This window comes from Larimichthys crocea, chromosome XXIII (assembly GCF_000972845.2).
Source record: "Larimichthys crocea isolate SSNF chromosome XXIII, L_crocea_2.0, whole genome shotgun sequence".
NCBI classification, from domain to species: Eukaryota; Metazoa; Chordata; class Actinopteri; family Sciaenidae; genus Larimichthys; species Larimichthys crocea.
In genome coordinates, this window is record NC_040033.1 from 8332274 (window position 1) to 8355054 (window position 22781).

General features: G+C 41.1%; 1 protein-coding gene across 1 annotated transcript in view; it reads left to right on the forward strand.

The window, feature by feature from the left end:
- The window catches only part of ptprn2 (protein tyrosine phosphatase receptor type N2), a 131527-nt gene that overhangs the window by 83470 nt on the left and 25276 nt on the right, over positions 1-22781 (forward strand). Inside the window, exon 12 of the mRNA XM_027274139.1 lies at positions 21120-21335. Coding sequence (XP_027129940.1) covers positions 21120-21335 — 216 coding nt within the window. The remainder of the gene's footprint in view (positions 1-21119; positions 21336-22781) is intronic.

Consider the following 22781-nt stretch of genomic DNA (forward strand, 5'->3'; position numbering starts at 1 on the left):
TACAGACACTGTAGCCACACATTAACTGTACATTTGTGCATGCATATACACAAACAGTGCAGATGTGCACAGTGCAGAGACTCCCTGACTGCCATATATGATTTACATTTAGCGGCTGAATAATCAGCTGACATGCAGCTCAGGGAATTCTATGCTTAATAAGTGCCTCTTCACATAAGCAGTATGCCGGAGTTATCTCGAACACAAGACCGCTGTCAAAATGTCAATGAATCTCAATTTAACTACCAGTTTAATCACATGGGATCCACGTCGCAGGGTAATATAATGGAAATCTGGTGAAAACATGACTGTTGGTTCTTTACAGATGTGAAGTTTAAAATGTTTTATAGATGGTCAGGTATTCATTGTAACTGTCCTACATGCACAAGGTGACAAAACTCTTCATTGGTCAATAAGAGTCTAAATACTGACCGTAGACGAAGGACTAGGAATATTATGTATGTAGCGTTGAATCCGGTTCAAGAACCAGAGTTAATTTGTTGGAAAGCGGTAGTCCTGATCTGATGTTTCCCATTTGGAGCCACGATTGCAGCATTTTTTTAATCACTCGTTTCACCTCTGCTCACTATGTTTTAGTCACATTTAAGCTCATGTATGCGCGCTACAGGCAAACATGTGACTGCGTATCAGGCTTATATTGAAACTTCAGGAAATGCAAAACTTATTTTGAAATTCCAGCGATCACATAGTTTATTTTCAAATGATTTTGATAGTATAACATCTTTATTTCATTTCTCCAAGTACCACTACAGGGAGGTCACGTACCACCAGTGGTACTCATACTATAGTTTGAGAAATTGGCACAAACTTTTGTACAGATATCCACTGTGGTCAGACAACGTGTCCTAAAAATAAGCAGACAACCTTTCCCAGAGCTACCATGAAGTCAGATTTTATTTTGTTTGATTCTTTATGGCCATATACCTGCAGAACTAATCATATCCCGTCATACTCAGCTGTACAATGTGTGAATTAGCAATTGAAAACTGAGATGGTAAACATTAAACCTGCGAAGCAAAGACCTGTTAACATTGTTATTGTGAGCATGTTAGCATGTTAAATCGGATATAAAACAGCGCCCTGTCACTTTATTGCGATGATATTTTTATGTTAAAAACACAACACAATGGAAACTCGGGCAACAAAAACTACATTTATGCAGTCACCCTTAATGCACTTAATAGGATCCAAGAGATGCTCACTTTAAATTAGCATTTTGTTTTTTTTCGCTGGAACACTTTTTCACATGAATATTTATTTCCATATTTTTATATTATGCGCATGGTTATCAGGCAATATCGGTGCATTTGGCTTTTCCTTTAATCTAACAAAGTCTGAATATTGCAGCATATACCACTTAACAACAAATACCATGTGCAACCATCAGCGGATGCAATTCCTCCGAGCGAATGGGACAAATCATTTCAGAAGGGACTTCAAAGGAGAATCACACTGACCATTTCCTAGAGACAGACACACACACACACACAGGGAGAGGCTGAAATAAATAAATAAGAGTTGTACAAATTTATCTTGTGAAGACATGGATATATGCTTTACTTCAAAACATATTCCCCCATGTTGGTTTTCCAAAATGTTTTTTTTTTTCTTTTCCAAAAAGAATCACAACATGAAAAAAATATATTTTTATGTTAATTTCCAAGTGTGGATGTAGCTCCTCAGAGGAAATTAGAGTCTTGCTTGCTCCGCAGGATACATTTTCTCCCCATCCTTGTGTCGTAAAGTGCGTAAATGTGTACTGCATCTGTGTTTTTTGTGTCCGCCAATCAATTCCACATTGGTCCTCAATTGCCTTTTCCACATAGACAATCTCCTTCAGACGCTGTAATAAACCCAAACAATGAAAAAATTGCTGCCCTTAAAAATTTCAACAGTGAAGGAAGGCCAATCTGGCTGTTTTAAAAGTGGATAAAATGCCATTACTGTGGCAGATCTGTATGTGAAATGTCATATTGGAGCAGCCCCACTGTGCCTGCAGCCCTGAGTAACACTGCCTCTGTGGAGACTCCAGCTGCCTCCCACTGATGAAAGACCGTCCAGCAGCTCCGTTTCTCAGCAACCTTTTACCATCACCTGACCTTTGGACTGCAGAAATGCCTTTGATACCATGCCATGGAGTTTGGTATTTGCCTCTTTCTATATCATGACGTGTGTTTTCCCTCGGGTAAGGGTGGACTTGTCTGTTTTTAATGAGTGTCAGAATGTAAAGTGTTTACTCTCCTACCTTTTGCTTCTTTTATGTCCCGCTGCCTTTGTTAAAGAGAGGTACGGTTACTGTGTTTAGTTGACAGTGGTATTTTTACTCAGCTTGTTGAAGGGCAATTCTTCTGCCTTTTGTAAGGAATTAAATAAGATGGTGTATTCATCCGGTCCTGGAAATAAAAGCTCAAGGCCACGCTGGCCTTGGATGTATTATGGAGATTTAGATCAAATTAAAGCGAAATCCAATGATGAAAACTTAAACTGTTATAAATCATCAATCTGTGATCTGCTTTCAAACGTCCATTCTTCTCCCGTCAGTTACATCCTGAATTTCTCACAATAACACAGGGTAGTGCAGCAGTCCTGATCTGCTTAAGGCCTTGGTTTCCAGGCCCTCTTTCTTTATTTTCATGACATATGGCAATCATTTCACATTCAACTGCTTAATTTTGTTTTTAAAATGTCAGGAAATAGTGAAAAATCATTTCCCAAATCTCAAAGTGAAGTATTCACATAGTCAAAAAAAACAAAATCTATTCAGTTTATTGTCATATAGGACAAATAAAAAGCATTAACTCTTGGGCTGGAATCAGAGAAAGTTTGATGTTTTTCCTTGTAAAATCACAAAAATAATGAATTAATTATTAAAGATAATTGCAAACTAATCGATTAACTTCTTCTTGCTATGACCTCTGGCATGTGGACACCAGCAAAGCGAAACAAGTTGCTCAATAAGCAAAACTTAGGACTGTATTGTACAAATTTTAAGAATTATTAACAACTTATAAGCTATAAATATGTAAGGTTAAATGTGAAATAAGATTTTATGTGTTACTGTTGGTTTCTAATTAATAATGGTATCTTCCTTATCTCACTTCTATTTTTATTATTACAACTGAGTGCACCAAGTGACATAAAATCAGGTGAAAACAGGCCCAAAACTTCCCCTGCAGAAGGAAGTTTATAAGCTGATGTTGCTCTTATTACTCTATATAATGAATTACTTGTGTTTAAATAGTGATTTTTATTGCATACTGCAATTTTTACCATTTGGTACGAGGATATATGGACTGATTTTGGTGACTCTATATTTAGTTAGTCACTTTTAGTTGCAGCAAGAGATGAGAGACTTTCTGCAGCTGGAGTTGTTGTGAAGCTGTTTCTGTAGCTGCTTTGCATTTTGGACAGTCGAGACGGCTACTGTCAACGGAGGAATTTTAAATTCGGCCTCTTTTACAGTGGATCTCTCCCTTCATGTTTGCTAAATGTCAATAGAAAATGGTGAGTCTAGAGAGACAGGGGCCCCTGAGCTTTGACTCTGACATGCTGACACTAAAACCTGATGTTTACTGTTGATGGATTGAGAAATAAAGCTGCTGTTTTTTTTTTTGTTGCTGAGCTGAATAAGGAATCAGTTAACAGCAATTAATCCTGACTTTCAGGGTGAAATGAATTTCTTCCTGTTGTTTAAGCTTATAATAACTACACGTACACAGCATTTGTGTGATTGGAGTGACATAAAAGTGTTAACTACTGCACATACGGCTGTTGGAGATGATCGATTTAGCTCAGACATTTTGATTATTCAACTGTTGGCTACTTCCACATCTCTCAAAGCGGACTTAATAGCTCCAGTGACGTGTCCTTGTGGGTGCAGGTTGACCTGCTTGTTATATTGTAGGAAGAAATAATGACACTTTCGACTGCAGTCAGAGACTGACTGGATACCCTGCTGCTTCACCTCCATTTACGCCACAGTAAATTCCCCATGCGGTGATCATTGAACTGAACTACCACCAGTGGAGGACAGCTTATGATTTCTGTGCTGCTGTTAAATTCTTATAGTACCTGGTAGACTGCTAATGGAGCTGGCTGCAGAAAATATGTCACTGTTCACTTACTTGAACTTCGGTTCAACAGTTGGACCTCCTACTGCTGTGATCCAAACACGCGCATGGTTTGACTCCCACCTTGTGTCCTTGGGGCTTTGTTCAACGTCTAGACAAAATTACTGTGCGTGTAACATGTTAGCATGGAAGCATATATAAACATGGACGTCATATTCATGACATCACCCATGGGTTTCTGAAGAGTTATCGTGAAGCTCTGGCCACCGCCTGCCTCTGCTGCCTCCTGGCTAATCTAAAAATATGCAAAGATGTGGATCACCGGTTTATCTGAGGTGGGCTGGATGATGCCTGAATGCTCAAATAAGCCGCCTGTCAAAGCATCTACCTGTCAATCAAAGCGGCCACATTGTTAATTCTGCATAACTTTAAGCCTTAATATAATTTGAACAGGTGAGTTACATAAAAATTCAGACTCAGTACAGTTGTCATGAACGTGGAAATTAGCTATAGAGACCAAAACTGTTTTTTGTACCAGGCTGTAAACATGTTTATTTCTGCTGTGAAGTTGGACATTTGTTCATGGGAGCTTATGGAGACTGACTCGTTCTGTAGCCAGCCTCAATTGGACGTTTGAGGAACTGCAGTTTTTGACACTTCGGCTAACGTTAGCTGCTGTCGAACAAATGAAGTATAACTCGAAATGTCCCTCTGGATTTCCACTGTCCGTCTTTTCAGCTGCCAATCAATCATGAAGCAGTGAAATGACAAAGATTTGACAGATTCCCTTCATTTATTAAAATGGCAGCTGTGTAAATGTGTTGAATTGTTCTTGTATTGCAGTTTCACACTAGTTCCCATAAACCTGCCTGATCCAAGTCCAAATTTAGCTATATGCTGAACTGAAGGCTGGATTGTGACTCTACAATGCTCTGCCCTCAATACATAAATCACCAGTAATCTGCCTACTTTTTAAAACATAATGTAACTTATACCTACAGGTATGACATCATCCCGTACTTTTACTGTTTGAACAAACGCTCTGGCTTCTTCATGTTAATTTGTTGACTGGTGTCTGGCAGCAGCAGCAGCAGCAGTGGGGTTGAGGGCTTGGTGCCTGGGGGAGGCTGAGGATGGGGGGAGGTGGACCTGCGGTGTCCACAGCTGGATACCATGGCAGAGGTTTTAAATGTCAGCGTTGAAGGGGATGTGGATGCCATTTGGCCTGACAAGCTGCATGCCAAGGGACTGGCAGCGGGATGCAGGGGCAGGGTTCTCCCGGTCTCGGCCACAGAGCTCTCACCTTCTGCCATTTATCATGCGGCTATTTGCCTAGCGCATCTGGCACCTTAGTGTTGAACAGAAAAAGCCGTTGCTGCAGGCTAAGCAGTGGCCCATGGTAATCTTTTTAATATCACAACAAAATTAGGGCAGTAGTATTTGTTTGAAAAATGAAGTTCAGCATATCTTATGGTTTAGCTGGTGGAAATTTCAAGGAAGTTTTGAGATGAGAGGAGTGTTGGGCAGATTCAGCTGTACTTCCTAAGGACTATAAATTAGTGCAATATTAAATAGAATCCGTGTTGTTCATCCTGATGTATAAATTAGTCATCGCTCTCTCTTTAGCAAACACAGCATTTTGAGTTTGTGCTTGATGTGAGGCAGTAGATTAATTATTGCTCAGTGAGCGCACAATATGGAAACCACTTTGCTCTCAGTAAATTATATGTAATCAACTGTCATATCATCTTTTATTGACTTTAATTGACTGTAATTGTGAATCCTGCTGTAACTGCTAGTTACTTTCTGCATGGCAAGGTCAACTAAATTGCTTGATGAGCTGTTATGGTCTTTTATATGATGACCTTGACTTGGGTTAGTGTATGAATATCTTCCATTCTCTGTGATAAAGCATGAAATGAAACTAGACCACTCTGCTTTTAAGTGGCTTCATAACATCTGCTCATGGTCTTCACACTGTAAAACACTCTGCTTTAATAGCCTGGGTATATTAAGAAATATTTAAACGACACGAAACAGCATCAACAACTACAAGTAGGAACAGCTTCTTATGAGATCCTCCCGATATTATTCTTCAAAATAGGTGTTTAAATGTTTATTATAGATGAATAAACATATATTAATTAACTAATTTCATGACACTGAAAACCGCAAATCTCAAAAATGTCAACGTTTCATGAGCTAAGAAGAACAGCCTTGTTTTCAGCTTTGTGATGCTGCATCATCAGGTGGGTTTTAAATAGTTTATTTAGCTTAATAAGTAGGAGAAATCTCTCTTAATCAGAAATAATTAAAAAAAATAAATTTGATGATACACAGTTTTCTCTGAAGTGATAATATATTGGACTTAAATCCAAACTATGGCAGAAACCTGCAGAAATTCAAACTCTGACTTTACCTCTCTTTTACCTGAATCTGCACCTGCTATTTAATTAAGTCTAATAACCATTAATCTGACAACATTCAATAACTGAGACCAATTAGGCCCTTTAGCCAAGGGCTGTAGACATTTCTTTAATGTGTTTGCTGTAAAATATGTTGTCTTTCATCCTAATACGTGATGCAATCGTTGCAAACGGGCGCACATGTGAAAGTAAAAAGGCAGTGGCAGAGATCAGACGCTGATAGCGTGTCCTGCTGTGATGGGATTTTTGATTTTACATATCACGGACATGTCCATGTGTACGTGTGGTACACCAAACATGCCTATTTACATTCACAAACATGCTCATCATGTCGGGTGTTAGCGGTAAATGCACAGATGCAGCAAACACCTGATGTGATGCAGGTGGATATCTGTATAAAAATAGGATTTTCGGCTCATGAACAGAAGCTTCTACAAGTGCACTGACCTTGAATCACTCACTTTAAGCCCAGACTAACCAGTGCACAGCTACATACCAGTCAGAACTTTAGACACACCTTCTTATTGAATGGTTTTTCTTTGTTTTTATTATTTTCTACATTGTAGATTAAAACCGAAGAGGTCAAAACTATGAAATAACACATATGGAGTTATGTGGTCATCGAGAAAACAAAGCAAAATCTGAACATGTTTTATATTTTAGATTCTTCAAAGTAGCCTCAGTTTGCTTTGATGACAGCTTTGCACACTCTTGGCATTCTCTCAATCAGCTTCATGAGAATGTCACCTGGAAAGCTTTTCAACAAACAGGTGTGTCTTCTCAAAAGGTAATTAAATTTCTTGCCTTACTAAGGCGTTCTGAGACCATCAGTTGTGTTGTTCAGTGGCATACAGTAAATAGCTCTATTCAACTACTGTTCTAATTCATGCGATGGCAAGAACAGCTCAACTAAGAGAAAGAACTTACTCATTACTTTACGACATGGAGGTCAGACAATCCAGAGAATATCAAGAACTTTGAATATATTAAGTGCAGTACCAATAAAACCATCAAACGCTATGATGAAACTGGCTCTGCCCCCGAGAAGGAAGACCAAGAGTTACCTCAGCTGCAGAGGATAAGTTCAGTACCCGCCTCAGAAATCACCAATTAACGACACCTTAGACTAGAGCCCACAGAAATACTTCAAGAGTTCAAATAGCAGACACATCTCTACATCAACTGTTCAGAGGAGAATTAGGCTTTTACGGTTGAATTGCTGCAAAGAAGCACGACTAAGGGAGACCAACAAAAAGAAGACAACTGCTTGGTTCAAGAAGCATAAGTAATGGACGTTAGACCAGCGGAAATCTGGACTCTGGTCTGATGAGTCCACATGGTGTCTGCATGTGTGGTTCCCACTGTGAAGCATAGAGGAGGAGGTGTAAAGGCGTGGAGCTGCTTTGCTGGTGACCTCCAGGCTATGTAAGGGATATTTTTCCAAGAAGGAGAGTGATGGAGTGCTGCATCAGATGACCTGGCCTCCAATCACCCAACTCAAACCCAACTAAGATTTTTTGGGATGAGTTGTGTTGCAGAGTGACGGCAAAGCAGTCAACGAGTGCTCAGCACTTCTGGCAACTCCTTCAAGACTGTTGTCAAAACCAGTTCAGGTGACGACCTCATGAAACTGATTAAGATAATGCCAATGAGTGTGCAAAGCTGTCATCAAAGAAAAGGTGGCTACTTTGAAGAATCTAAAACATAAAACATATTCTGTTTACTACATAATTTCATATATGTTTTGATGCCTTCAGTGTTCATCTACAATTTAGAAAATCGACAGAGCAACAAATACTGTGTACCACTTTGGTATGTCTTGCAATTGTTTCCCACAGTTCCATCCAAACATATTTATATAAATTTTATCTAGAACACGGACAAATGAATCAACAAACTAAACGTCTCCCGCTCTGTATAATTTCAAGGAATATATAATATGTCATTTTCCATAGCTTCATCAACATCAAGAGCTAATAGAAGGAATTACATTTCATTGCTGGAAACAACAATAGGCAAAAGGATCTTGGCAATGCAGGTCCATGAATACATGCAATCACACGTCAGTCACTATTCATTACATTATTCACTTTGAAGAAGGAGGGTGAGGAAAATAAAGACATCATCACAGCTTCACAAAAAGCCATACAGTGTAATTATGTTTGTGGGTGAAAATAGGCTAGATTGATTATATGCATTTACAATAATGAGCCGTCAATGTATTATTACGTTACAGAGCCATCAAAATCTTGACATAAATCATAATTAATTTTGCCTTAAGAATTTCTGATCAGCCATACTTTGTATTGTTGTCAGAGGTTGTGAAGCGATGGGAGATGTGAGGCGGCTGATACCATACTACAGCTGTGGCAGCGAGTCTCATTAGGGATTCACAGGGGTTTCTTTCGACGAGCAGCGCAGCTTGGTTTGGCTTGGGGGCAGACTACTCTTATAAATCTGCCGGAGCTGTGAGACAGACAGCCAGGCAGGCAGGCATGCTGCGACGCCGGGCCGGCAGGCGGGCGGGCAGAGTGTCAGCTCTGTTCGTGCGGAGGATTGTTTTGCAGCATGGAGGCCTCTGACTCTCCCCCAGCTGATTGGTGTGGCTTCATTAGCATGGGCTGCGGCTCCTCCGATTTGCAGTAATTAAAGAGAGAAATCAGAGCGCTTGCCTCCAGTCCAGACACAGCCAGTGCCTGTCAAGTGAGATCGCTGTGGAACAGATCTAGCGTTCCTGGCTGCCTGCCACTCCACAATCCCCCCCTAAGTGAAGAGTGAGTCTGGAGGAGAGGTACAGGGTGTTGGCGTCCGTGCCAAGTTACCCCCAAAGTAACCCCCGGGGTTACACAGGCACACACGCCTCTCCCTGTGGGCGCACGCTGGGCCGGTGTTGTCATGGTGATAACAGGGGAAAATGCTTAATGAAGACGCTGATGAGAATTTATGAGGCTGTGGCTGTGTGCATTTACAGGGATACGACCCTTTAGCCTATCACGCACTGCCTCCTGTGGTTCTACATCTTCATCTTCACTTACACAAGCTGTAGCTGATCATTGTCCAGGCAGAATGGTGGAAAGGTAACCATAAAGAACTGTTGATTGCAAAGTGTGGGTCAGGGTTACTGTAATCAAATCAGATCGCAAGATTATGCTATCTTTGAGTGTTTGTGCCATCATATAACAATCATCATCCCATAGGCATCCAAGAATTGAGTGAAACTAAGCAAGTAAAGATGGTGGCCTTTTCACAAGCTTTGTATGAGGGGACCTAGTATAATGGTGCCATATAGTTCCTGACACTTTAAGGTACACTTATTTAGGGATCAGCATACTTTTTAGATGGTCAGTATATCAGATCACCTTATTTATCTCCTGCCACGACCTGCCTACTCATCAAACACTTCACGTAACTTGCATTTGTAAATTTACCTGAATGACAAGCAAAAGTGATTGGGCAGAATTGGCCATAGGAATCAGGATTATCAATAACCATGGTGTCCAAAGCATCGTGAGCCATGCTGTAGATGTTGTCAAACTAGGCAAGAGATGTGGTTCTCTTCCAGTATTGACATACTATGTTGGATAAAATGACAAATAGCCTTGTCCAATTGTCCAATTTTAGTTCCTGACTCCCCATGCCTCTTGAATCACCATTATTGGGTTTGTATCCTTAAGTCTAATCCTGGTTTTGCTAAAAACAGAACACTGATTTGGCTGCCTGGAAGGTGGACTGTAAAAAGCACTCGTCCAACACAAAGACTTGCGTTCAATCCCCAGCAGATTTTGAGATTGTGCTGGAACTCCTTGGGCAATCAAATTCGGCACCACTGAAAAATACTGTCTTCAGATGGTATGTGGACCCAGGTGTGGAGAGAACACATCCTACTGAACCCATGAAGTTATTCTGTGGTCTCCTCTGAACACTTCTTTGTCCCTTTACTGTCAGTCTCAGTATCAGAGTCTCCCAGCCCACTAAGTCTCTTGTGACTGGGGTTTCAATTATGAATGCTACCTTTGACTACCTCTGTTATTCTGCAGCAGCCCACATATCCCTGCCTGCCACCACTCATGTGTGACTTGATGTATTGTCTCACTGTTTTCTCCCCTTTCAAAATTAATTGCAGTTTTATCTCTCCCTAAGATAAAAAAGCCTGCAGAGAACATAATAGTCTAAAAGTAGTGTGGATTCTATTCAAACAAAACAATTAAAACCTCAGTGTTTTCCTTGCTGTTTTTGACTGGAAGTGTTGGATGAGATTTTTTACCGGCAGTTCTTCTTTTATCTTTTTCACTCAATAGAATGAAGTATTACCTTCAATTACCTTTTCATGATTGGGTTGTGTTTTAGCAAACTCAGATCACATTCTGAACCTGACCATTTTATTTGGCGTCTAATAACTTTTCACCTCTAGTATTGTAATATCCCTCATCAAAAAGTAATTACATCTTGAAAATAATTCTTGCCACTGTGATTAATGCAAATCTGAGCGTAATTTGCTCCGTCTCGGACCACAGTGCAAACATCTTCACTGATACTGAGTTGATTTTACTTTAATATCTAGGTGTGAGCACCATTTGCCAACTCAGTTTAATTAATTTTGGCTGGCATTTTAGCAAACGTGAACATTATCCTTGTCAGACATACTGCTATTGTCAACACATGATCATTACTGTCAGCTACAACCAGTTGGATTACAGCTACACCTTAAACAAATGAAGAAAAAACGGTGAAGTAAATCAACTCAACTTCACAAACAGCTTGGTCTCGGCCTGCAATTAACTAATCTTAAATAACCACTCAAACGAATAAGTGATTGTTCGTTAAGCTCGTTCACTATATCTTAGCAACTGTTACTAGGCATGGCAGGCCTCTTAAGCTTTGGATTTCTCTGGTTTGCATCAGTGAGTAGTGAGAGTGCATTTAAAGTTTAAAACACAACAGCAAAATTGTAATAAATTAATTGATTATTATTATTGATTCTTATATTTATTATTAGAGTTTATTGTAATGCTAACATGCTAGATCCCAATACATTAGTTGGGATTAGGTGTAGGGTTAGGACTGTACGAGCCACAGTGACAAGTAATTTTCCCCAGTGTGAGATTATTAAAATATATCTTATAGTCTGAAGTAAAACCATGATATTGTACTTGTTATACTAAGACTAACTAGCTCTACATGGGTCATTAACTGGTGGGCTAACGTAGATTTATCCTTAGCCTTTTAGTGTAATATGTGAAACCGTCAAGTGTATTTTTATACCTATTATTGTGTGTTTTTATACCTCTTTTATCATGTTCCTGTTTTAAAATCAGTCAGCTAAAGACAGCATTTCAACCAACTATGAAGGAGTTAGTTAATTAACTAGTTAACTAGCTATCTACAGCTAATAAAGCTAGCAATGGTTGCCGTTTCAGGGGCTAAAGTTATGGCTGTAGGTTAGATATGCAACGGAAAATCACCAAGAATTTCAAGCAGTAAATTACAAACTGCATCTTGTTAAAAAATGTAAATTGTAAAAGGCGTCGTAAGAGTGAACTAATGATAAATCGAACCATTTAGCATGTGCTATCATAATTTTAGCCTGTCCTTTCTTTGCCTTAACCTACATATCATAAACTTTAGTACACACTACTGTACGTAAAGTGATTAAAAGGGAGCACCATATGTGTGTCACTTTGTTGTCATCCTCATTACAACAGCATTTTCTATCATTTTACAGATATGGTGTGATTTTTCTACTCCGGGCTATGACGCCACTGCACTGTTTCCTTTTTGAAGTGCACATTGTTGTGCATGTGTGTGGGTTTGCCTCTCTGCTTTAAATAACGTCGAGATGACAGGCATAGCATTTACCTTGATGTTTACTGCTTTGAACTACTTGGCATGGGCAATGCCTGGGCTGGGAATCGCATAGAGAAAGAAGGCCTATTTGAACAAGCTCATCTGGGGAAAAATACCAGAATGACATGGCTGACACATACGCAGGCTTTGAATGGTTCCTCTCTGAGACACAGCAATTCGAATGTTTCAAGTAAAACCCAGAAACGGGACCTTTTTGTGTCTTTGAACATCATCCATTAGAAAAACATGGAGTTTCTCTTTCTCTCTCCCTCTCTAACACACTCACCGAGACACAATGCATTTAAGACGTTCACCTCTCTGTCAAGCTTCTGCACCTTAAGTGATGTTTAAAAGGGGAGTTTAAATAGGAGAGCAAGTGTCACCTTTTATATTTGATCTCAGTTTAAGTACAAAATCAAACCGCAGTGTACCAACTAACAATAAACCAGAATGACATTACTGTGACTTTCAAACCAAACTTCTCCCTATATGAGAGCTTCATATATTCATAGATGTTTTATAAATGTTAAAGATTTTATATACATATATAAATACATGTAATACAGAACGGCATGTTTTAGTCAGTCACCTCATGTATGCAGATGATTTGTCTATCTAGTGTTGGCCTGCAACATTTATTGAAGCTTAGTTCACAATATGGCATCAAATATGATGCAAAGAAGAGAAATATTATGATTGTTAGAAGCAAAGAAGACACAAAATTGGCATAAGCTGTATGCACAAGCTATATGCATTCACGTAATTTTGGCATGTGTTCGGAGGTTTTTGTGCTTGTACAGCCCACCTGTGGCGTTCCTACAGTAAAAATAACATGCAGAGGCTCAACATGGCCAACGATAAGGATGATATGAGAATGCTCCTTATAGCGAAACGCCACCGGAAACGTCTCCGTCACAGCCTTTTTCCACACAACTTCAAACCCCAGCAGGAGCGTTGATCAGATTTGGTCATTTTTTCTGGTTCATGTGTTTCTAAATTTGTAAATATGTTACGTAGTTAAATTGTTTTCCTTTTGGCTGTTTTTTACGTTCGGATTCTTTTGCGACAGGGTATTTATTTTGAAAATCCGGATTTGGTCTGACTTCCGGCCAGCTCGAACTGCTCTGTGCAGACGCGTCAAAAACAGGGTAACGCTGGTTTCCTTTCGCGTTAACTATAAACTTGACTTTTTACTATGTTAAATTGGTTTCGAGTTGTCGGTCAAGGAAACGCACGGGGACAGCGTCTTCTCTGTAACGTGGATACTTTAACATCCATCTCAACAGTAGGACAACTGACCAACAATGTGTTTCATCGTGTCAAGGTTTCAGATCATATCACTACGGCAATATAAATAATCACATATTATCGGCAAGGTGTACCAAAAAATATAGTTCCTGTTTGGAATTAAGAAAGACTACAAATACTTTTAAACTTCGACGATGGTGTAGTGTCATGGTCATTGTTCCAACCTTTCCTGCATAAATGCCAAATATTATGTACAAATATATGTGCAGGCTTTACAAAATGTTGTCATTGTGGCCAATCCTGAGCTGAACTCAGTCAGGTTTTTCGTCGAGATTGTGGATCCACTCGTGGATCTCAGTTGGTTGATTTCTGTTTGATCTGTCTTTTAAAGTGTTGCCTTGTCTTTAATGTTTCTGTAAGTGTCCTGAATAAGGTGACAATAATAAGAAGCACGGACAAACATTTAAAAAGTAAGGAGTAAAAACCCAGATTAGTCTAGATCTTTTCCTCTCGCACACATCTTGTAAAATCATTTCAGCAATAACAATAACAGCTGGTGGATCTGAACACCCAAATGTGTTTTGTTTTGCATACATTTCTCTCTGCATTACAGTTCCAAGCTAATCCTCCCAACACCTTCCCAAATGGAGCTGCAGCAACAGTCTCGCTCAGATATTATTATGAATAATTTATTGCACCCCATTTCAAAGAGCCAAGCAGAAATCCCAACTATTTTTGGGTGTTAGCGCTATCGCGCGTTAGTTAAGTCTGCAGGTACACACTGCAGCTGTTGGTGTGCAGCGGTGTAAACGGCATTAGCTTCTCACTGATATCATTACGATGTGATTGGTATGTGGACCACCGGGCTCAGTGTGCTACCGGGCTGGTGTTTTTCTTCTTACAATCTCTGTGTCCAGGCTTAAGGTGTCCTTGCAGGTATACACACTAACACCTGTGCATGTATATTCAGATTGCACACACACGGGGACAGACATGTAAATATGTGCAAAATTGTGCCGCCTTTAGGTGCAAACAAAAGATCTAAGCGAGTTATTGTCTCTCAGTCTATCAGTGGATGTCTCAGCTCTGCCTTCTCAGGTAGTGCACTTGATCATGACATTTGTTTAACATTCCTCATCCCCTCTCTCTCTCTCCCAGCGACACGGTGAAGTGCCGCATACCTCTTCCTCCCGTTGTTTAAACACGCTCGCCGCTTTTCCATCTTTTTTTTTCTTTTTTTATTAGAAATGTGAAGTGTGTCATGGAGGCAAACACCAGAGCAGCGCATGAGGAGGAGAGGACAGATAAGCCCCTGCAAAGACTCGCGGCGAACTGTTGGAACATGTGTAACCCCGAGGAAGTACTTAGCAGAGGAACACACACACACAAGGCGTGACAGCATCCACGAATATCACCAATGACCACAAGAGTGACTTCAGTATGTCTCTGAATCCGACTGCTGCTTTGTCAGAATGAATCGATGCACGTCAAGCCTTCCCTGGCGTGATAACCATTAGCACTGGCCTCGCCGGAGCTGGAGGATATGACATGAAATTGTACTGTGTACTGTAGTAGCGGCGGCTGAGATGTGTAAAAATGTGTCCATTTAGGCAGCGGAGTTCATGTGAAGGAAAACAACAGGTGCCAAAGTCAGGTTTTCCCTTCAAAGGAAGGCAGGTGAAGACGCTGTCTGCTTCTCGGTAGACATTTTTCCTTCCCCATCGTGCACTGCGCGGCGTCAGGGGAATACCCCTGTTTGGATGAGTGTGGATTTAGATAGGGCTGACAGGTGGGGTGACCAGGGTATCTCGTATGAAAAAGAGCGAACAGGGGCTCTCTTCCACCTCGCCAGACAACAGGATAGATATGATCGTATGGTTGACTTAATGTAGGGACTGATTTTCTGGGGATTAACTTCCAGTAATAAAACCCACTCACTGGCAGTCATGATAAAAGTCTCCCACCATGCATTACTCCTGCATCTGTCTTGCATTTGTGCACTTGCAGCTCTGTATTCAAACCGCAAGATAAAAAACTCTCTAACCTCTCTCTCTCTCTCTCTCTTGACGACGGGTGGTCGGACCATTTCTGTGCCCTCTAGCAACCGCAAACTGAATTTCTGAATAATTCCTGATAAATTAAGGACGCTGGTGTGCAGAAAGCACGACGTGAAAAGTGTCACTCTGTGGCATAAAAAAAAAAAGGAAGGAACTAATTTTGTTCCATACAAAAAAAAAGAAAGAAAGAAAGCATGGATAATTTCAGTTTTGCAGCAGCGTCATACACACGATCGAGTATTTAAGAATTTTGGGGATACCAAAAAAAAAAAAAAATGTGTTGAGTCAGTTAGAGTGTGTTCTGCTTCAGATTTCGTCCCCGCCTGGTTGGCTCTGGGTTTTTTTTTTTTTTTTTGAAGGTGGGGTGGCGTCCGATGCGGACCCAGGCTGGACAGCGAGCTTGGTTTTTGTTCTCCCCTTCACATTGCCAACTCCAGCTGTCACACAGAGGGACAATAGAGAAGAGGAGGGGGTGCTCTCTGAATGGAAAAAATAAACTGGAGCTAACCCCCCTCCTCCTTCTCCACCACCTCCTCCTCCTCCTCCACCACCTCCCCTCCCCAAGACTCGTCATCTGCATTTGACAGGACCCCCGTTCTCCTCTCTTCACCGCCCCTTTTCTTTTTCTTTCTCCTTTCTGTGCTCTCCATAATCCCCCTTTCTCTCTCTCTCTCTCTCTCCCTGCTAAGTGCAGCTGTTGCTCTCCATTGGATCCATTTTTTTTTTTTTCACTGATTGCTAATTAGGATAGCTTTTTGGTGAGTTTTTATCTTTAAAACTTGTTAAACTTGCAATTTTCCTGCCACATCTTTTTGGTGAGGTGGAAGCAGAGAAAAAGACTTAACCAATTACACACAATTTACTTTAGAGGCTGCACCCCCCCATCACCCCAAATGTCCCATACAACATTCATATAGTTTACAACTACTGTACTGTGTGGTAGCCTCTTATTATAGTGCTCACTTCAGCTTTGAATGCAAAAGCCTACTTTGAAGAATAGACTGCCCCATCTCCCTTATTCTGCTCACATAACTGAATCCCTGGGAGAGGGAGCAGAGGAAAAGGAGAGCCTGAGAAAACAGCAATTCACACACCGAACACAGAGACCCCTAGTAGCTCAACAAATGAGTGTCTAGCCCTATGTCCATTCATATCGCCCCTCGGTCCGCAAGCCTATTAGCCAGGCATCGCTCCTTGAACATTCACTGTCGACAACATGTGGAGGCATCGCTATAGCAACCAGTGGATATGACATGTGCAATGGACGGGGGACTCCTGAGCTGCTGAATATAAGGAGGGGCTCAGCCTTAACTAAATGATCGCAAAAAACCCAACCCCACCACCTCCCCATCTCTTTTCATTGGCACAGAGACGCTGAAAGGACTCAGTAGTGGGGCTTCTGCACATTCTTCCGAGGCTCGGAAAATCAGGCGGGCATATCCCACATTCTTCTCCCTTTTCTTATTCTCTCCGACTCTCCCTTTTTTTTCCTCTTTTTCTTCATCTTCGTGTTGAAGCCGCGGTCTTTTGTTGGCGACGGGGAGGTGGTGATGAGGGGGGGAGACGCATGGGAGACCCTCGCAGGGGAACTTTTTTTTTTTTTTTTTTTTTTTTGGAGAAGCGGACTGAGTGGGCGACCGAGGACGCACAGACGCGTCTTGGAGCTGCGGCGAGCGTCAGTGGTTAACCATGCTCTCTGGAATACAAGACGTTTACAGCCAAATGTGCGCTCTGCCCCGCGACATGGATTTAGGTAATTATCCTCCTGGCTTTAAAAAAAAAACATGTGTGTCCTGTGTTTAGTGTGCAAGTTTTAATGCGTAAAAAGGCGCATGAAAGGAGCGGCTTTGAAAACTTGTCAGTGCCTCACGCTGAAAGCTGGTTTCGTCTCCGATGTGTTTGAAAATGATTTGTAGCGTGTTGCAGAATATATTTTTTTTGGGGGGGAGCAGTGGTTTCATTCTGTGTCATGCTCTCTGCTGCTGCTGCTGCAGATCGACTCTCCAAAAAAAAGGATAAAATATGATAAAACACGTGAAAAATTTATTTAATCTAAACGTAAGCTCCTAAAACATCTCTAATAATACTGGACCCTGAGCTCGGTGGTTTTGCTGTGAGCACATCTGGCTGCAGGAGGACAAAGTTTGTGAGTAGGTCCATCCTGTCTGGTGCTGCCCGGCAGAACTCACTGAGAACTGAAAGCTGCTAAATCCGCTCTGTATGTATGAATTATTCTTTTATTCATGTGTTTGATTAAAAAAAAAAAATAAACGCATTTATCCTGGTAGTATTTAAATCTGTTGCAGCTCAGCTTTTTGATTTATTTCTAAAAATCTAGAGAAGGATTGACTTGATTGGAAAAAAAAATAATGTTGCACTTGTGAGTTTACACATAAAATAGCATTTTTCTTTGTTTTTTGAATTAATAATTTTTTTAAAGGTTTTAGAAGTGTTGCTTGGAAAATAGGCCACACAATTTCCACAAGTGCAGCATTTACACAATTTGTAGGTTGTTTTTTTATTTTATTTTTTTAGATGTGTTAAAAAACAGCACGATTTTTGCATTTCGTGTGTCATCTTTTCTGTCAGTCGCAGAGCTATCAGTCACAATTTATTGCATTAAAAGCGACTTTAAATGTAGCTCATCTCAAACCTTCAGTCTTTAATTGTAGGTGCAACTTTTCTTTTTTTTAAAAAAAAGCAAAACAAAAAAAAAGTTTAGGGTTGAAGTTTGTCAGTTGTGTGTTTGGGAGGATTTTCCTCTCTTGTATACTTCTTTAAAGGTATTGTGATGTGTGTGTGTGTGTGTGTGTGTGTGTGTGTGTGTGTGTGTGTGTGTGTGTGTGTGTGTGTGAATGGATATCCAGCCGCCCCCCAACAACACCTCTCTGCTCTGACCTTTTCCTCTCTATCATTTGAATAATCCAGAAGCACCGAAATCCATCTGCCCCCTTGTCTCCTCTCAGATTGGCTTAGACGGGCGGCAATATGAATAGAAACAGAGAAACAGAAGAGGAAAAAGTCTGTTGAGGAGTAATAACTCCACTGAGTTTGGATCTGTGCAAAAAGCAGCGTTGAACGTGATTTTAAAGGAAGCATGAAAAATTTATTTTTTGAGGTTTTAGAGGTGAAATTAGATTAGAAATAGAATTCACGTCAAGCTTAAATTTCAATGCAAAATCCTGCTCGATCACTCAGATCTAGATATTTATTCTAAGTTTTGATTATAGTAATAATTAGTCTGATTGATTAAAATCATTCCATTCAAATGCTTTTATTCAGTTGAAGTTAATAAATGTAGTTAATTGCTGTTGAATATTTTAAACACTTTAGTTAGATCAATCTGTTTTTCTGTAATTATAGTAAAATAAAATGATTAAAAAATGGAGAAAAAAAAGGCAAAGGGACTGAACTCTAAAGGCCCATGAATGTAATATTTAGCCTCACACATCTCCTCCCTCCTCCTCTTTTTCTGTATCTCCTCTGGTTTCTTTCTAACACGATTACCGCCTTCAAACACTCTTTTATGCTTGCACTGCATTTCAAGCCTGTTTGCTCCCACAGTTTTTATTCATTTCAAGGTGTTTACCTGAATATATTTACAAGGAGTAGCCACAGATTTGTAGAAAGGGGCCAACGTCTTTGATTAACTCAACGAGTTTCTTTTTTTTTTTCAGAGGAGAGAATATATTATATAAGTCAAAGGGAATGAGCTTGGAGTTGTCAAGCAGGTTTGAACCAATAGGTCTATAGGGGGCACTTTGGTTTTGGAAGTAGCACTACACCGATGTGACAAACCGTGTCTACAGAGCAAAATATGCAGAATATTTTCGATCTAAAGGGGGTTTTCAGGTGCTATATATTTAGTCTTTTATAGTGTGATTATGTCAGAGAGAGTACAAGCACTCCAGCTAAGAAAAATGTGCTAATTTCTAAATGACGTTCCTGCTGTCTGTATGTTTGTTTGATCACCGAAACACACAAGACTCATTGGATCGAGGCCATTCCTCCCCTCTGTTACCCGTACATGAGCCTCTTCAAACCTCTCAGTTGTTGACTAACCTCTTAATGCTTGATTGAAACTACATGCTCGAGCCACAGCAATTGCAATCAACAGCAAACTGTCGTCAGGCCCAACAGAGTAATCGAAAAAGACCCGGGCGCACAGACCCATCCGCACGACCGCTAAAACACTGTCAATTACGAGCCCACAAGGTCAAACCATATTGTTGCTGGTCTCAGGTGAAGTGTCTTGCTTTCAAAATGGTATAACAAGATGTAGCCATCCTTCAGCTGGCCCATTAGACCCCCTCAGGCTTAATGTCAGAGCGCTGCCATTTCTTTTTTTCATGTTGTAGATTTGATTCACTTCACCCATCCATCTTTCAGTATTGCATTCAGACAATTAGGAGCCTGCTGATGTATTCGTGCACCGTTATTGATATTGCCCTTTTGCATTGGCAAGTGTGCGGCTGATAAAATTAGATCTGGCTTTTACAGAAACCCCCCATGTTTTTGTGTCAGTCACAGAGGACAGTAAGGATGATTTATGTGAGGTGGCTTGTGTCGGGGTAATAGCATCTTTCTGTTTTTGAGGGTTAAATGAAAACTTAACTTGGCAGGATGTTTATATTGTATGCAATCTTTAACAGTAGCTACATTTTAGGCATCGTTAATTATCTTTTCTAGTTATCGCTCAGATATTCTGCATGTGTGGTTCCCACTGTGGATTTATCATCACAGTAAATGGCCACGAGTGGACTAATTATCAAGACATAGGGCAATTCTCTTAGACGATAATAAAGTGCATTAAAAACTGCCATAGTGACACACAACCCCCTATACCTTCCTGTCTGAATTAACATGCAAAGTGGGTGTGAATATCCGAAGGCTTTTCTATTCAACTGGTGGTGGATGTATGTAAGGTCCAGTCTGGTCTGTCTGTGTCTCTCTTTAGTCCTGGTAGCCATTAGCTGTGTGGCTTGGGCCAGGGCCTAATCCAGCCAAACTCAGGACCAGAGGAGCTAATTAAGCACAAGCTTTTAGTATCCCAGCCTCCTGTAGCTGCACAGTGCCAGCCCGCCCCATGCCAGCACTAAATGGGGGTTGTAAATATCTATAGTGGGGCACAGTGTGGAGACAACGCTGGACAGGGGGCTGGTAATAGGGCTTGACTGAGTCTGAATGCATATTATAAGGCTAGTATTAGAGCTGGCTAATGAGTGGGGGCGGATCAGGGAGTTAGGTGGGTGGAAGAAAAGAGCGGGAGAGGAAGTGGAGGTAAAGTAAGGAAAGCACTGAAGACAAGCCTTCAGGTGGAAACTGATGCACTGCAGATTTGATATGGAGGTTGCTGTAAATCAAAGAAAGACCACATCAATCAGAAAAAAGACTTGCTCTGACAGTGTGTTCTCTCTCTTTCTCTCTCTGTGTGTTTGTGTTGTGTCTTCCAGAGGGGCAGCCTGACCCAGATCCCCGTAGTGAAGGAGACCAGGGTGGAGTCGGGCCAGTTCCTGCTGCTCTCCGTCCTCTGCATGCTCTTCATCCTGGTGGCGCTGGCAGTGTCCGCCACTTTCTTCTGCGTGCGCCAGCGCTCCCACCTCCGCATGAAGGAGAAGCTGGCCAGCCTGGGGACTGACACCAGCACTGATGCCACTGCAACCTATCAGGTTAGACCAGTCCCCTTTACCTCGCTATGAGCCAATCAGGAGGCCGGGACACTTTGCCCGTGCTCTGCCATTGGAAGAACACACACTCTGTTCGGTTACGGTAGATTTTTCTGATTGGTTTGTGAGTGTGTGTTTGTTAATGTGTCTATGCTTGAATTATTCTCTCCTACCTCCTTTTAATGTTTTTTTTTTTTGCTGTCTTGATGCAATTACACTTTAGAAATCACATTTTTGTGCTTATTTCCATCATTTATATGCTTCTTATTTCCTGCATTTTTGACTTTTTGCTCCAGTAGATATTCGCTAAATCCAATTATCCAATGCTCACCCTTGCCTGAGAAGTGTGTGTGGTTTGCGAGAGTGTGTGTTAGACGGGGGGAGCAGGCCGCCACTGTGACCTATTCCCTCTGTTCCTCCAGGGCCATGGGCAGCCAGGGCTGTATTGATTTTCCATGTTGGGGCTCAGCTGTGCCCAGCATGGCACTCAGAGCATATTTATCTGCATGTCGCGTTAACATTTTCAATATTTAATCAGGTTTTCACAGGGTTGCTCTATCTATCAAAAAGCTGGATGTGTTGCAGTGTTATAACGATGTCACAGAGAAGCAAAAATAAGAAGAAAATGCTTTTTTAAAAATCCTAAATATTAAGAATATTTCCATTTTTGTTCATTTTAAAAATCTTGTTTTGCTTGTGTGCAAATTTTAGGATATATATGGCACCTTTAGGGGAGGGATAACAGCTCTGTCAGGTGTTCATGTGGATGTGTTCTTGTTTCTGCACTGTAGGAGAGATATATTATTAGTTGGCAGCACATACTGTAGATGTTGTTTCCTCTTGGCCTGATTTAATCCTTATTAGTAGTCTGAAAGACGGAGGGGGAGACTGTAACAGTAGTTCCACGACCGATGCTCCTCTCTGGGCTCCATAGGTCTCTCCCCTGACCCTTTCTGGTGCTAACTGCATCTCCTCTGTCTGCTCCTGGGATGGTTTTCTTGGATCTGGTACAGCACAGCGCTTTGCAGAGAGATGTTGAGAAGTAGGATGAATTATGAGGTGGACCTGGATATTGCCCCAAGGCCAAGGCCCAGGGCACGGCTTCATGGCTCTAATCATTAAAGTCTGACGGCAGGAAAGCTGATCCAAGACCAGGGATTATAGGGCCTGTGCACCAGAGGGAAATATCACTATGATAGATCATGAGATAGCATGTGCTTTCGCGAGGCGTTTTCTCTGGCCCGCCCTGCCCTCGCTGTTATTAATTGAATATGGAAATGAATTTGGTGGAGATGGCTGACTCTGCCCCCCCCCCCCCCCAAAAAAAACAAACAAGATGGGTGAACTTGACCAAACCTTACAGAGGAAATCAGGCAAAGTGTGTAGCTCTCACTTTGTTTGTTTGTGAAATCTGGAAATAGGTGCTTTTTTAAACTTTCCTTTAGATAA